A 13,899-nucleotide genomic window follows, 5' to 3' on the forward strand; every position below is an offset into this window, starting at 1 on the left:
TTTTGTCTTTTAGTTGTATTTTTGAAGTGGTTGTGCGAGGCAGCAATTTCTGGTGTTTACCAATGCTGGTATCTTGGTTTTCCTCAATATCCTATATTCTTAATATTCTTAGTCCTCACAAAGGTGCTGACACATGGAAGGTGTTTAATAAATGTGCCTGACTTAATTATGACATTAGATCATGCACAATTAGCTATATTTTACAGCTAAACAGACTGAGTCAGAAAGGTTGAATGACATGCTTGAAGTTGCAGAGTTAATTGAGGGCAAATCCAAGGCTAAAAACCTTAATTTCGGTGACTCCAAGTGACCTCAACATTTTCCCCCAAGGTGGTTATGTGTAACAAATGTATCTCTCATTTGTTTGTTTTTTTAATAAATATTTGTTAATACTTAGTGTTTAATAATGCTTTTATCTGATTCCAATATATTATGCAATTTTAATCCCACAAAATCAGGAGAATATTTCTATTTAAGTTACAGAGCTAACAAAATCATGAGAATATATAAATATAAGGAGTATAATTTTGTGTTCCTATCCAAGTTAAACTTACAGAACCAAAATTATAGATAGGAAGTAAGTACAATTTTTTCTGCAATACGTTGCTTCTAGCTGGTAATGCCAGCTTTGTTTTATTTTAGCATATTTTATGTAAGAATAAAATAATTTGATATATGCAGAAACTACCAATATTAATAACTTGGTTAAACTGTAGAGTAAAATTATGTATTAAAAATATTAATTAATGATGCGTTAAATAAATTTATCAAAACAAATTTTATTTTATTACCCTCAAGTAATTTATTCCAGTAGCTAATTATGTTTCTCTTAGTAACTCTGGATGTGCTCATAGTAACCACTCCAATGACCTCCAATTCTGTCATGTTTTATATACTGTCATTTCTCTAACAACAGAAGTTTTAGAGTGCAAAGTAGATAATGATCAATAAATTAGAAAATACATTTGCTCTTCTCATAACAATCTTGCTTGTAATGGGACTGAGATAGGAAAGTACTAGTGCTGTCTAAAATGAGTGATTGCAGACGTGCTCCTAGCACTCAGTGTTCCTTCACCAAAGTCGCAGTGTTCTAACCATACTGGTGAGGGAAACAGTGGCGGCACCGGTTCCTTTACATAATTCTCTCCTGAGGTTATAGCTCTGTATTATTCAACCAAAGATTTGAAATTCTCTTTTAAGTTATAGACCTTTTTTGTTACACAGCTGTTAATTTTCATTAACTTCAGAAACATAGTTTACTTAGGATGAACCCAAAGCCCCCAAAATGTGTCTTCGTTTTAAAAATGTCCCCTCAAATGATCAAGTCTTCACTTTAATGCACTTTTCAATTTCAGGATAGTCATATGTTTCTTTTGCATAAATTTAATTATCTCATGAAACTAACCATTTTATCTATTTTCTTAAATCTATTACTAACAGTTCTTTTAAAGTTTGTGGCAGATAACTCTGTCTAGATTTCTTATGTGTCTGTTTCAGTCATCTGTCTTTTTCCCCTCTGTGGGCTTCTATTCATGGCTCATGGCTCCCCAGGTAATTTTCTATCAAATGCATTGTTTATAAAATACTAAAGATACACTGTGAGGCTGCAGTTGCTGTTTTCTTCCCTCAGAGAGGGTCTACTATTTTTTGTTTGGATGGAAAGAGTAATGCTGTGCAATGCTAAGTGCATTCTAAATTGACCACCAGTGCTTGTAAAGGCTGTATACTAGTGGGTCTGATTAGCCTGTACCCTTTGAGTCTAGTCCTGCAGGAATTTCCGCTTAATGCCTGGGTGCTTGCTATGGACTTTTGGCCTTAGTGGCCCTGAACGCAGGTATTTTCTTCAACTCCATGAGACTGACTACAATTCCCGTCAGCTTCTCCGCCTTTGAACCTGGCTTATGAATTGCCGAATGTTTTGTTGGGAAGATGGTGTTGGGTTTACTTCGTGATTTCCTTTCTCTGGAATCATGGCTTTTCAAGTCCTAACTCTCTGATAGCCACCTGATACCTTCAAGAGATGCTTTCCATGTCATATTCATCTTTTCTGCTGGATCTCAATAATAGAAATCGTCTTATACAAGTTTGTCTGCCATAACCAGAAGTCCTGTTCACTTTTAATAACAACCTCCAAATTTGATAAATCTAGCACTTATTGAGCTCTTCATAAATACCAGACAGTTATTTAATGCTTAAAAATTCTCTCATATAATTCTCACAGAAACCAAGGGTAGTTTTATAATTTAAAGAGCAGGAACCTAAAATGCCCAGAGAGGTTAAGTAACTTTCCCAAAATTATGAAACAAAGATTCATTTGAGGGAGTATGACTCCAGGGCTTATAGGCCTAACCAGTATACCATGCACACTGTCTCCCTGCAAACCTCCTTGTACAGAAATGACCGGACTGCTTCATTGATGTCATTGACAGTATTTCCTGGTTAGTGATTAAAATACTGTAACTCAGCCACTGAGAGCACGGGGTGAGAATGGTTCGCCTGCCACAGCATTTATCTTATTTTGTTAAGTTTATAAAGGAAAAGAAGCTGTACATAGATTAAAAATATAAACATGCATTTTTTCTTAGATAGATGGAATTTGGAAAACTGAATTCCCATTTCCTATTTTGTTAATAACTATGTATGTCTCTGGGACCCAGATTCTTTATGTTACTTTAAATTATCATTGAATAGTGATGATTGTTTGATTACAACAAATGTAGACTTGAAAATTTTCATCCATTCCTAATTTAACAAGGACACTGCATATTCAAAAATTGTTTACAAAAACATTAGAGATTTGAAATCAGATTTTTCACAGTCCTTGATGCTATCTATCCTAGAATTCTATCATATTTTAGAAGTTGTACTTTCTCTGAGTTGCTTCATCTCCTATTATATTTTGAATGCATTGTTATTTTAGATACAAACTAGGGAAGGATGTGATTCTTTTTGTGTCTTTTGCAAATTTGGTAATTTTTTTTTACCACCTCGTAGTGGTCATCAGTTTTGGACAATTGAATTAAAAAAAATGTTATGTAATCTTTCTATCTGGTGAAGTAGGAAATCAGACAATACAGTCTCCAACTGAGGGCCTAATTCTATGCATTTTCTTGGTTGAATAGCTTCTTGTCTCCTCTACCAACAAATTTTAGAGGAGGTTGGTTTAGTGGAACTTTATTGTTTATTAGGTAAAATCACTTTTTAATGTATTCTACCATTTAAGTATTTAAACCTAATGTTCCTTAGTGTAACATTTACTGCTTCTATGGAAGAATGCATAGTTAATAAATGAGCAGTGCCAAAGGTTTTTTTAGGACTATTTCTCTCTCTTTTTTTTTTAACTGTAATAACCCTTCACTCATGGTAAACATCCTGAAAGTGTTAAAAGATGAACCCTTGCTAGCTTGTAGAATTTATGGGGAGATGTAATTCAAGAGAGTAAGAGAAAGCCAAAAGATTTGAACAGTGAAACAATTGCTATTAAATAATAAGTAATTTAATGTTTATATCTATTACTGCACATCTGGGAGTGTTTTCATGCGGTAATATAATAGATATGGATCCAAGAAACTTTATAGTTATGTGAGTAGAAATATTTATATTTACATGTATATTTTATTTAAATAACATTTATTTTAAAATTTATTTAATGAATGTATGATACCAGATTGAAAAACCCAGATGGCCTAAAATGCTGATTATTAACTCTCAAGAAGGAATTTTAAGGAAAATGTAGACACAGATGATTTTATAATATAGCACTTCCCTGTATTTTAAATATAAAGTATAAAATGTTATCTCCCTGGCTTTATTTAGGATCTAATTCATTCAGATATATTTTTTTTATTTTAGTTAATTCATACATACTAGTAAAGTTCCAGATGTTTTCATTTCTTTTTACTTTCCATCTTGTAAGAAAATGACAAATTTAGCCTTTTTATCTTTATCATATTTCAATGACAAATCCCGTGGGTAAAAAATAAATAAATAGATAGAGTAATTAGGTAGAAGAATCAATAACCTAGAAAAAATAATTCTAGAAATAGAATATTTGTTGTAACGCTGGCCCTGCCACTAGCAGTTATATTGCCCTTGAGCAATGCACTGGGTCTTTCTGGGTGCACTTTCTCCCCCCAGCCTCACTGTTTTACCCTGAGGTGTCACTGAGAGGTCTGCCTTAGGAGGTGCTCTCACTCCCATCAGGCCACGTGCTTCCTGTTCTGATGTTTCATGACCAAAGAGCTGCTTCATTGCTGAGGTAGAGACCTTGACATTCCTATCTCCCCAAACCCAGGGTGCAGAGATTCCTAATCCCCTTTCTTTTCCCTTAGTGTTCATTCCCCAGCCATGTTTAGACCAGCTCCCTTTTCTAGCAATCATTCCAGATAAAGTTCCCACCATAGTTCTGACTCTCTTGAGCCGAGTTGCACAGATTTCCTAAGACGCGGCCACCTGCCTCATTGTCATCTGTGTATGAAGCTCCAACTCAAGTTTGCCAACCCCATGGTAGGCAACCTTTAAATCAGAGGCCACACTGGTGAGTGGTGTGTGTGTGTGTGTGTGTGTGTGTGTGTGTGTGAATGTGTGTGGATGGTGTGTAAAATGGATGTGTTGACAACATTTAAATATTTGAGAGTTTAAATAAAAATATAGATTTGCATTTTCTCCTGAGAAATCAGAAGCCTTGATCACTTGTTGCTCCCAATTCCTCTCTCACCAACTTCTTTCTTACTCCAGACTAGCACGAGTTTCTGTAGAGATTAAGTTTGAAACGCCTCTCTGAATATAGGGAGTGTCCTTACTGATCAGCTTTATGCTGTTATTTCTCCCCTTCCAGATGTTCTGCAGGGCATGATTGTGGAGATGGGGCAGGAGGGACGCTAAGAATGTACCTTCAGCATGGGGCTCTCTTTTGCTTTCATGCCATCAAGTGCATTATTTGATACCTGGCCTCTGAGAGGTCAGTTACTGTAAAATAAAAGGGGATTAAAATAATTCTGTGAAATATTGGTGATATACAGTAAAGCAAATGGATTTGTATATTGTCAAATTTAACTGAAAGCCTTTCTAGTCAAATGTAGTTTTTAGACAACTAAGAACTAACAATCTGCACTTTATGTGTTGTTTTGATAATAATAAAAGAGAGTATGGCTTTGTAAAATTGGATGCCCTACTTAGTAATGGCGAAGCCAGAGCAGATATTTAAGGAAGATGAGGTAGAAAGTTAAGGGTCGGATGCAGGTGAGAATGGGTAAAATAGTAAGCTTTGGTTTAAATCAATATACAATATGTATGGAGAGAGATAGCATATTGCTGATTAGCGAGTGAAGAAAAAGAGTGAACAAAAATGATCTTAGAGTAATTCTTTTCTGGTTACGTTCCGATAGGCATATGACTCATACTTTGGCACACATGCTATACAATCAAGCCCTTGCTGAGATGCTGAGCTGCTGACCAGATAGCTAGCTGGGTCCATAATGGAAACAAATGAATGTTTTGGCGAGGTTTGCAGGACACAACAGACAGGAAAATAAAATCCCATTACCTCTAATCCAAGCAGCATGCTGTGGCCTCCCTGTTTAGAGACGGATGTAAAAGTTCCCATTTCAGGTATTGGGTTGGGCCCTTGTGTCCCAGTGAATGATGCCACAGTGCAGAACAGGGAGCAGCTCCTGGCTTTGAACTTGCCTCCCAAGGCCAGTGGGCTGTGCCCTGCCTTGGCTCACTCCTAGTAGCCTCCCTGCCTTAATGTTGTCTAGTGACTGCAGGTCTTTCCTGCATCTGGCTTAATGTGCTTCACTATGTCATTTATGGGAGAACATATGCTTATTTAAATAATAAACTTATCTATCTCTTATTAAATGGGATAAAAATTAAAAGACTTAAAAAAGAATGTATAAATGGTAGTATAAGCCAAAATGCAGCCATATTTTAACTGGCACTAATGGTTCTTTTCTATCTCTATTCTGTGGAGGAATGTAATTGTAAAACAGCCTCAGAAATTTATGATTCAGTACAAATCATACAAAGGCCAAGTAAAAATTGAGTTTTGCTTTAATCATAAAAGGCAACTATTATAGGTACATGAAAATAATGAAGCTATATTTCTTTCTTTTTTTAAAAAAAAAGCTGACATAGTTAAGAGTATATAATTTCATGTTTCCTAACATCCCTATGAACTAATGTAAGAGACATTTTCCAGATAAATATGAATTTGCAGAAAGGATAACAAATAGCTTCTCATAGCAAAGTTTTTAGAATTTTTGAACTTGGACATCATCCTTGGCCATGGCTTCTCTGGCTGTGGACTTCAAATCCTTGTGAATGCAGAGTTCTCCAAAGAATAGATGATTGCGACAATATGACAAACATGTCCTAGTGCTCATTTTGTTCACTATCTGATCGTTTATTTACTCATACACATGCAGTTGCTTTGCTGATATTAATAAAAAAGCAGCACATTTTAAATGCAGTTTCACAGCACTCCTGGTTCATCTGAACGGTCTCTAATCATTGACGTGGGAACCTGCGAAATGGTCTGACTGGCTCCAAATGCTGGCACAGCTCAGTTCCTTGGCTGCAGTGAGCGAATGAGTGATCCTTTCTCAGAACAACCCCATGCCTTTGATATTTAGAAGTAAAAAGATTACAGTCCAATAAGGCAGAGTGGAAACGATAATGACAATATCAGGTGGAGACAGGCAGACAGGTTTCTGAAGGAAATCTATGAGAAAGCCTAGAGTTGTTTATCTCTCCCTCATTAATCTTTTGCAACATTAGTCATTTAATTCAATTGACGGAAGCGGTTTTTGCAAAACCTGATATGTAATTATTTTGTAAAAGATCTAGGTAGCTTCTAGGAAGATGTGGGGAATCAAAAGCTTCTTATTCATTTTAATATTTAATCAGGATAAAATACCACAGTTTTAGAAAGCCTAGGCTCTTATTCATGAACTCTATAAAATTTTAAAGAGAAGCATTTGAAGCCATTGATCTTGCCATAAAGCTATCATCGTTTTCCAACCCTTCTTCTGCTAGTCTCCATCTCAGAGCATGGCAGTGCCCGTCAGAGCTGCCCAGGCCTCCTCTGCACACCCAGGGCACACCACTCATGGCCTGCAGCGGGAATAAACCGAGTGCACACGTGGCAGCCCTGGTGAAAAGCATGACTTCATTTTTCCTGCTAGTTAGGCCCAAAGTCTTGGTGGCATGGCTGACTTTATTCTTTGTCTCACTCTCCTTACTAAATTTGTGGCATGTCTTGATAGCAATTCCTTCATAGTTCATCCAGAATTTATCTTTCTGTTCCATTTTCACCTCCTACACTTGCCACTCTAGTGTAGTCCCAGCGACTCATCTCTTACCTGGACACACGAGATGCTGTCTTAACTCCTTTCTCTCTTACCCCTTGGCCCTGCAGTCTTGATCACACAAAAGCCTGTGGGATCTTTTTCACATGTAAGGGCACTTCTTTCCTCTGTTCAAAACCCTCTAAACTCTTCCCCATATGACTTGGAATAAAATGTAAAGTCATCGCCATAACTTTCAGGGAACGCGTGCTCCCTGTGACCTGCCGCCACCACTCCCATCTCCTCTGACACCTTAACTACTCCTGCTCCAGCCTTTTCATTCCTAAAAACACCAAAAAGCAATCAGTCAAGGCTGCATGACAAATCACCTCAAAATGCAGTGGTTTAAAACAACCACCTGTCTTATTTCTCACAAGATGCCTGTGGGTCAACTCGGTGGTTCCACTGATCTGGGTGGTACTCTTCTGACCTCAGTGGGGCTCACTCAGGTGCCAGGTGGAGTGGGTAAGGGCTAGCAGGTCCAGGATGACCTCTGTTGGAAGGAGAGTAACTCTCCACATCTCTCATGTCTGCAGCAGACCAGCAGGGGACATTCTCCTGGCAGGGGCAGGGGGCCCTGCAACGAGGTGGAAATGCGCAAGCACTTTTTGGGGCTCTTTTTTCCTTCATGTTTGTTGTTATCTTCTTTTGCAATATCACTGAGCCACGAGTTAAAGTGGAAGAGGACGGCCAAGTGAAAAAGTAAAAAGCGTGGATACAGGAGGACATTGATTGGAGGCCATGACTGCAATGGATCCTCCACAGATAAAAAGCACAGGGGAGAGTGTTTGACTTCAAGACCAAGTATAAAGGAAGGCAGTGCAAGGAAGGAAATCGGTGAAGAAACAAATCAAATGAAGGATGGTAGGAAAGGGAAAAGATAAGGAAAAGTGATAGGAAAGGTGGAATGGAAAATCTGAACATAAGGGGAATGATATTATACTAGGAGGTGTGCAGCAACCAAGCCATGTTCGCTGGAAAACAAACTCTGGGGAAAAATAATATTCATAATAACAATAAGATTTTTTAATTGCTAGCAATAAAAAGTCAAGGTCTGCTTTGAGTTTGGGTGGAGGGGGGGAAGACTTGACTTGGGGTGGTGAGCACATAATACAATATACAGATGATGTATTATAGAATTGTATACCTAAAGCTATATAATTTTATTAATCAATGTCACCCCAATAAATTCAATAATAAAAAGAAAATGACTTGCAATAAAAAAGAAGGAAATAAATACACTAATTATCATAGAATTATCTGGGAAAATACTTCACACCTAGCAGAAGAAAGCTGCACTCATAGATGTTGCGGGATGAAGGCAAGTGGCAAATGCCAGTAGCAAAGCTTTAATAATTATTCTAGGCAGGCATCTGTTAATAGTACTGCTTAAAAATTATGACTTTGTCCTATTAGGATATACAAAGTATAACCTGAATTTGCATTTTTTCTATGCTTATCCATCCTTTTGTCTTTTCATCTTTAACTGTAATCAGTCTTAAATGTAAATTACATTTTTAGCAGCACTCCTCCACATGGAGTATAATGCTGAGTAAACTGAGTATAATGCCCATTAGGAAAAGGGATTCATATATTGATACTGAATATAGGTTGGTAAATAACCAAATACAGTATATCAGAGTTTAATTTAGTAAATGCTCTCTTCGAAACAGAAATTGTGGTTCGTTTTGTTTCTGTTGTCCAAATACCAGAATAATTTTTAATGCTGGACAAACTGATATAAAATTGTAATATGCCATTGTGTGAGAAAGGATTGATTTGGTACATAAAGGGAAAATCTCATCTTCCATTTACATGTTTCAAATAATTTCAGAAACATTAAAATTTTCTCTTAATTGGTCAATTTCAACAAAATGATCCTTTTAAATATTATGATGCCAGGGGCAAAAAATGAGCAGAACAGCTCTTATATACCATCTTCTCTCCAGTTTATTTTTCCCTTCTTATTGCTATACCATTTGTTGAAGTTTATATAACAATGTCTGATCTAATACTTTCTTTAATGAATTACTCACAGATGGCCCACAACCTATTTATTCTACTTAAAGATTTTGGGGGTACATTTATTTTTCTCTTTTTGTTTCTAGTCCTTTTATTTCTTGAATATGTTTTCGTTCCCATTTTTATTCCTATAAAAATGATAGTAAAGTTAGTAATCCTTATTATTAGACTCTTCTAAGTCTAGAAAAAATTAGAGTTCAATAGTCTGCCTCATTTATAATGCTGTATTTTGTTTAGTATATTTTCAATGTGTCCTTCTTTTTTAAACTGTAAATATTAGGAGTGTTTGTCATATTCAGATTTATGTTCCAGTTGTTCTCTCTGCAGTTCTTCATCTCCGTTGCCTGATTTTATTTACTAAGCAAGGTGGAATTAAATTCTAACACATAGCAATCTGCTTTTGCTTTTCCAGATTCCTGTTTTGGTCACGCAGATAAGTTCAACCAATCACCCAGTGAAAGTGGGGCTATCTGATGCATTTGTCGTTGTCCACAGGATCCAACAAATTCCCAGTATGTAGAAGAAGGGTAATTGCAAAGTCTGAACCTGCTGTGGGGGTAAATGTAAAGGAAATTGATTTGGGCAGATGTTAACTCTTTGAACAATAGAATTATTTAGATAAGTGCTGCTTGTTAATTATATTGTTTGGTTTATAACTTTTACTGAGGTTCTCTCTCTCTCACTAATAATTTAGGTAAAGTAAAATTAAATAGTCAGGGCAAGCCTGCATATTTTGAATTCTTTGGGATGGTTAGCTTGGTTGTGCGGAGATATTTCTTTATTAATAAGAAAGACATTAAAGGAAGACATTATTTGACTAAAAAGGTGTATGATAGGTGTACATTTATCAGCAAAAGAGGAGCTCTGTGTCATTTTATGTTTAACATAAATATAAATTTAGGTAAATAAAAATTTTGATGGAATTATATCTATTAGAGAAGATACATATTTTCTCTTCTAAATTAGTTTTGTCTATATAGTCAACTTTGCATTTTGTAAAATAAAAACATATGTGCTATTTTGGGCAGCTGTTCATCATATTAGAAGTTCAAAATGTAAGTGCTATTTGTAGTAGTCTGATCCTGTAACTAGCCATCATCTGAAAACTTCTGTTTTTTAATCCTCCTCTATTTTAAGGACAGTGCTCAGGAATGCTTGGGTATGTTCATACTAAAAGTGTCTGCTTGTTCGTTTGTGTCCTAGATTTGCTTATATAAAGCAAGAGATGATAATAAAATACATCTCAAGATTAGGTCATTTCTTTTCCTATTATTTATAGTTCTTTTTCTTCTTTTATTTTATGACTAGAGGCCTGGCACATGAAATCCGTGTACAGGTACGGTCCTTAGGCCTGGCCTGCAATCAGGGCCATCTTCCCCGGCTGCCTGCAGTCAGCCCTGCCCCCAGCTACTGCCTACCCCGGTTCCCCATTAGCCATTGGGCGATAGGAGCCTGCCAGCCTGGGGGACAGACTGAGAGGTTGGTCGTTCCCACCCACTCGCCGGCCCCACCCCTGCCACAGGTCACCCTCTGTGTGTGGGTGACCAGCAAAGCAGGGGCCTTGTCCTGGCACTGTGTGCATCCCCCACCACCTACCCTTGGTTCCCCATTTGCCATCAGGCGATGGGAGCCTGCTGGCCAGGGAAAGGGACCGAGAGATGGTCAGTGCCCCTCATAGTGACTGGCTGTGTGATCATTCTAGTCATTCCACCGTTAGAGTCAATTTGCAGATTATCCTTTTATTGTATAGGACTAGAGGCCCAATGCACAAATTTGTGCAAGAGTAGGCCTTCCTCCCCCGCGGCTGCTGGCACCGGCTTCTCTCTGGCCACCAGCAGGCACCTAGGACCCAGGCTTCCCTCGCAGCCCCGGCTTCATCCAGAAGGTTGTCCAGAATGACGTCTGGTGTAATTAGCATATTATGCTTTTATTATTATAGATAGGGGTAGACTTAAATTATCACATGCATCTATGCTGTTTGGTCTAACGTGAGCTGATTCTCTTTAATTATGCTATCTCTCACTAATATAAAGTAAATGGAGTGGAAATTAGATTTTTCAGAGCAGTGTGTAAGCTGGATACATCATAGGGTTTATTTTACGAATAGAGTTTAGAATGACATTCATATATGGCAGTTCTGCGTGGGAAAGAGCATGAATTGTGGCGGATTCTCCATGTTAGCTCAGAACTTGTGGGAGGTGGTATTCAAGGGAACTGTCAAATCAAGGCATATTTTCCAGAAACAAAACTGTACTGTGAACAAAGCAAGGATGTATTAGCACAAGTAGGTAACAGGGAGACATTCTGCCTGAACTCTTAAGTCAGAAGGTGAGTCCAGGAAAGCCAACCTTGACTCCTGTTGGAGGACTGTTCTCTCATTCTTTCTTTCAGAAGGGTTAAATCAAGCATGACTCCAGTCAATTATTGCACGAGTAAAAGGAAACACTAGTTTTAGCTTATTTTTGGTTTCTTTTCACCCCTGAAAGAATTTTATTTGAAGCTTCTTCAGAAGCCATCTTAGATCACACATGTTCTGATATATTATAGTGTAGAGAAAAATACCCTTCAAAGTGCAAAAGAAATATTTTACAATTTTAATAATGTAGTACTTTGTGTGAGAACCTAGACATGATAAAATTGTACTTAAATAAATTATTAATTTGTCCCCAAATGCAAATTTGCATCCCTTGTCCTATATAATAAAGAGGTAATATGCAAATTGACCATCACATCCTCGCACAAGATGGCCACCCCCATGTGGTCACAAGATGGCCATCAGGGGAGGGCGAGGGCAGTTGTGGGTAATCAGGCCTGCAAGGTAGGGCAGTTGTGGAGGGACCAGGCCTGCAGGGGAGGGCAGTTGGGGGCAATTGGGTCAGCAGGGGAGCAGTTAAGGGTGATTGGGCTGGCAGGTGATTGGGAGTGCTTAGGGGCAATCAGGCAGGCAGGCTGGTGAGTGGTTGGGAGCCAGCAGTCCCAGATTGTGAGAGGGATGTCCGACTGCTGGTTTAGGTCTGATCTCTCTGACTGCCGGCTTAGGTCCACTTCCTGCAGGGAACAAACCTAAGCCAGCAGTTGGACATCCCCCAAGGGTTCCCAGACTGTGAGAGGGTGCAGGCCAGGCTAAGGAACACCCCGCCTCTTCAGTGCATGAATTTTGTGCACTGGGCTTCTAGTTATAATATAATAGGTTAATTATTATGTTTTTTGGGATAAAAATATTCTTCCCAAATATAAATTTTATTGAACAAATTAGCAAAACTCATGAATTTTTAGAGCATAGTATGTCTCAAGTTTGGGACTCTGCATTCGTCTAAAAAATTTACTCAAGCTTTGCTTTCAGAGAAAAGCTTCCCTCAGGCAAGCTGATGCTGGAGCAACATTCACATTTTTGTTGACTTCACTGAGAAAATTAGCCAAAAAAGGGATGAAAGTTCTGAGTTTCTAATCCACTTATACTTGCCTTTAGATGGGACCATATTTCAGCAAACATACTGGAATAAATGTGTCCTACTTAAAATATTTTTGGGAATATAAAACTGTTAAATCTCCTTTGAAATCTGTTCCCACATTGATAAAGTGTAACAGTGTCTGTTACATGAACTTCTGTATAAGGAGAGAGATATGGCTGCATTGTAGTCTCAGCTTAAAAAAAAAAAAACAACATAGTGTACTTATTTACAGCAGAGATTAGGCTAACCCAAGATTAGCGTAATACAAGTTATGCAGGTATTTTGTTTCCTGAGAAAATAAGATGATTCCTAGAGATCTGTTTGTTACTTATTTGTGCAATCAGAATTTAGATAAATATTTAAGTCAATTTCAAAATTATGTTCCCTTATTTAACAGCCTAATTATTAGGAGTTTTCCTCATAGGGAATTTAAAATATCCATCTCTGTTGCCTCTTTTCTTCTCCTGAGTGAATTTAGGGAAAAATTGATCATTATCCTCAGTAATAGGCGGTTTCATTTCTTCTGCATTTCATGGTCCTTTACATAAGACTTGGTTCTCATAAGATCAATTTTCTGTTCTTTTACTCATTTTGGTTACATAGGATATAGAATCTAGATCTTTGGCTTAATCTAGCCATGGCAACATGGGAATACGAGTTACAATTTTGAGAACAATTTTCCCAGAGGGACCACAGTTGCTATATCATTTTAATTAGATTTGGTGAATGTTTGGTAAAGCGTTCAAAAATCTATAAGGCAAGCTTAATTTATTTATTATAAAGATTCCCCCCACCTCTTCCACATAACATCATCAACAACAAAAAAGGTGTTTTTCCATTTTTAAAGCTTCCAAATGGTAAATGATTTTAATGTAGCTTCCAAGTATAATTAATTAAGGTAGCCTTTATCTTTCCAAGAAGGTCAGGTGGTCTGATAGTTTAAAATATCAAAGGGATTCAGGCATTGTTAGTAAATGAGTAAGGAGTTCTGAGGTTACAAGGGAAATTCCTTGGCTCCTTCAAAAAAATGAAAAAAGTCTATGGTGAAATTAACCCTTATATTTTAAAAAATAAAA

At 37.4% G+C, this 13,899-nt stretch overlaps 1 protein-coding gene across 1 annotated transcript in view; it reads left to right on the forward strand.

Annotated features, from left to right (window-relative positions):
• Positions 1-13,899, forward strand: part of PLXDC2 (plexin domain containing 2) — a 416,974-nt gene that overhangs the window by 309,905 nt on the left and 93,170 nt on the right. The window contains exon 7 of the mRNA XM_006759923.2: positions 9,784-9,883. Within this exon, the coding sequence (XP_006759986.1) occupies positions 9,784-9,883 (100 nt within the window). The remainder of the gene's footprint in view (positions 1-9,783; positions 9,884-13,899) is intronic.

The sequence above is a fragment of the Myotis davidii genome, unplaced genomic scaffold (genome assembly GCF_000327345.1).
Source record: "Myotis davidii unplaced genomic scaffold, ASM32734v1 scaffold376, whole genome shotgun sequence".
Taxonomy (NCBI): domain Eukaryota; kingdom Metazoa; phylum Chordata; class Mammalia; order Chiroptera; family Vespertilionidae; genus Myotis; species Myotis davidii.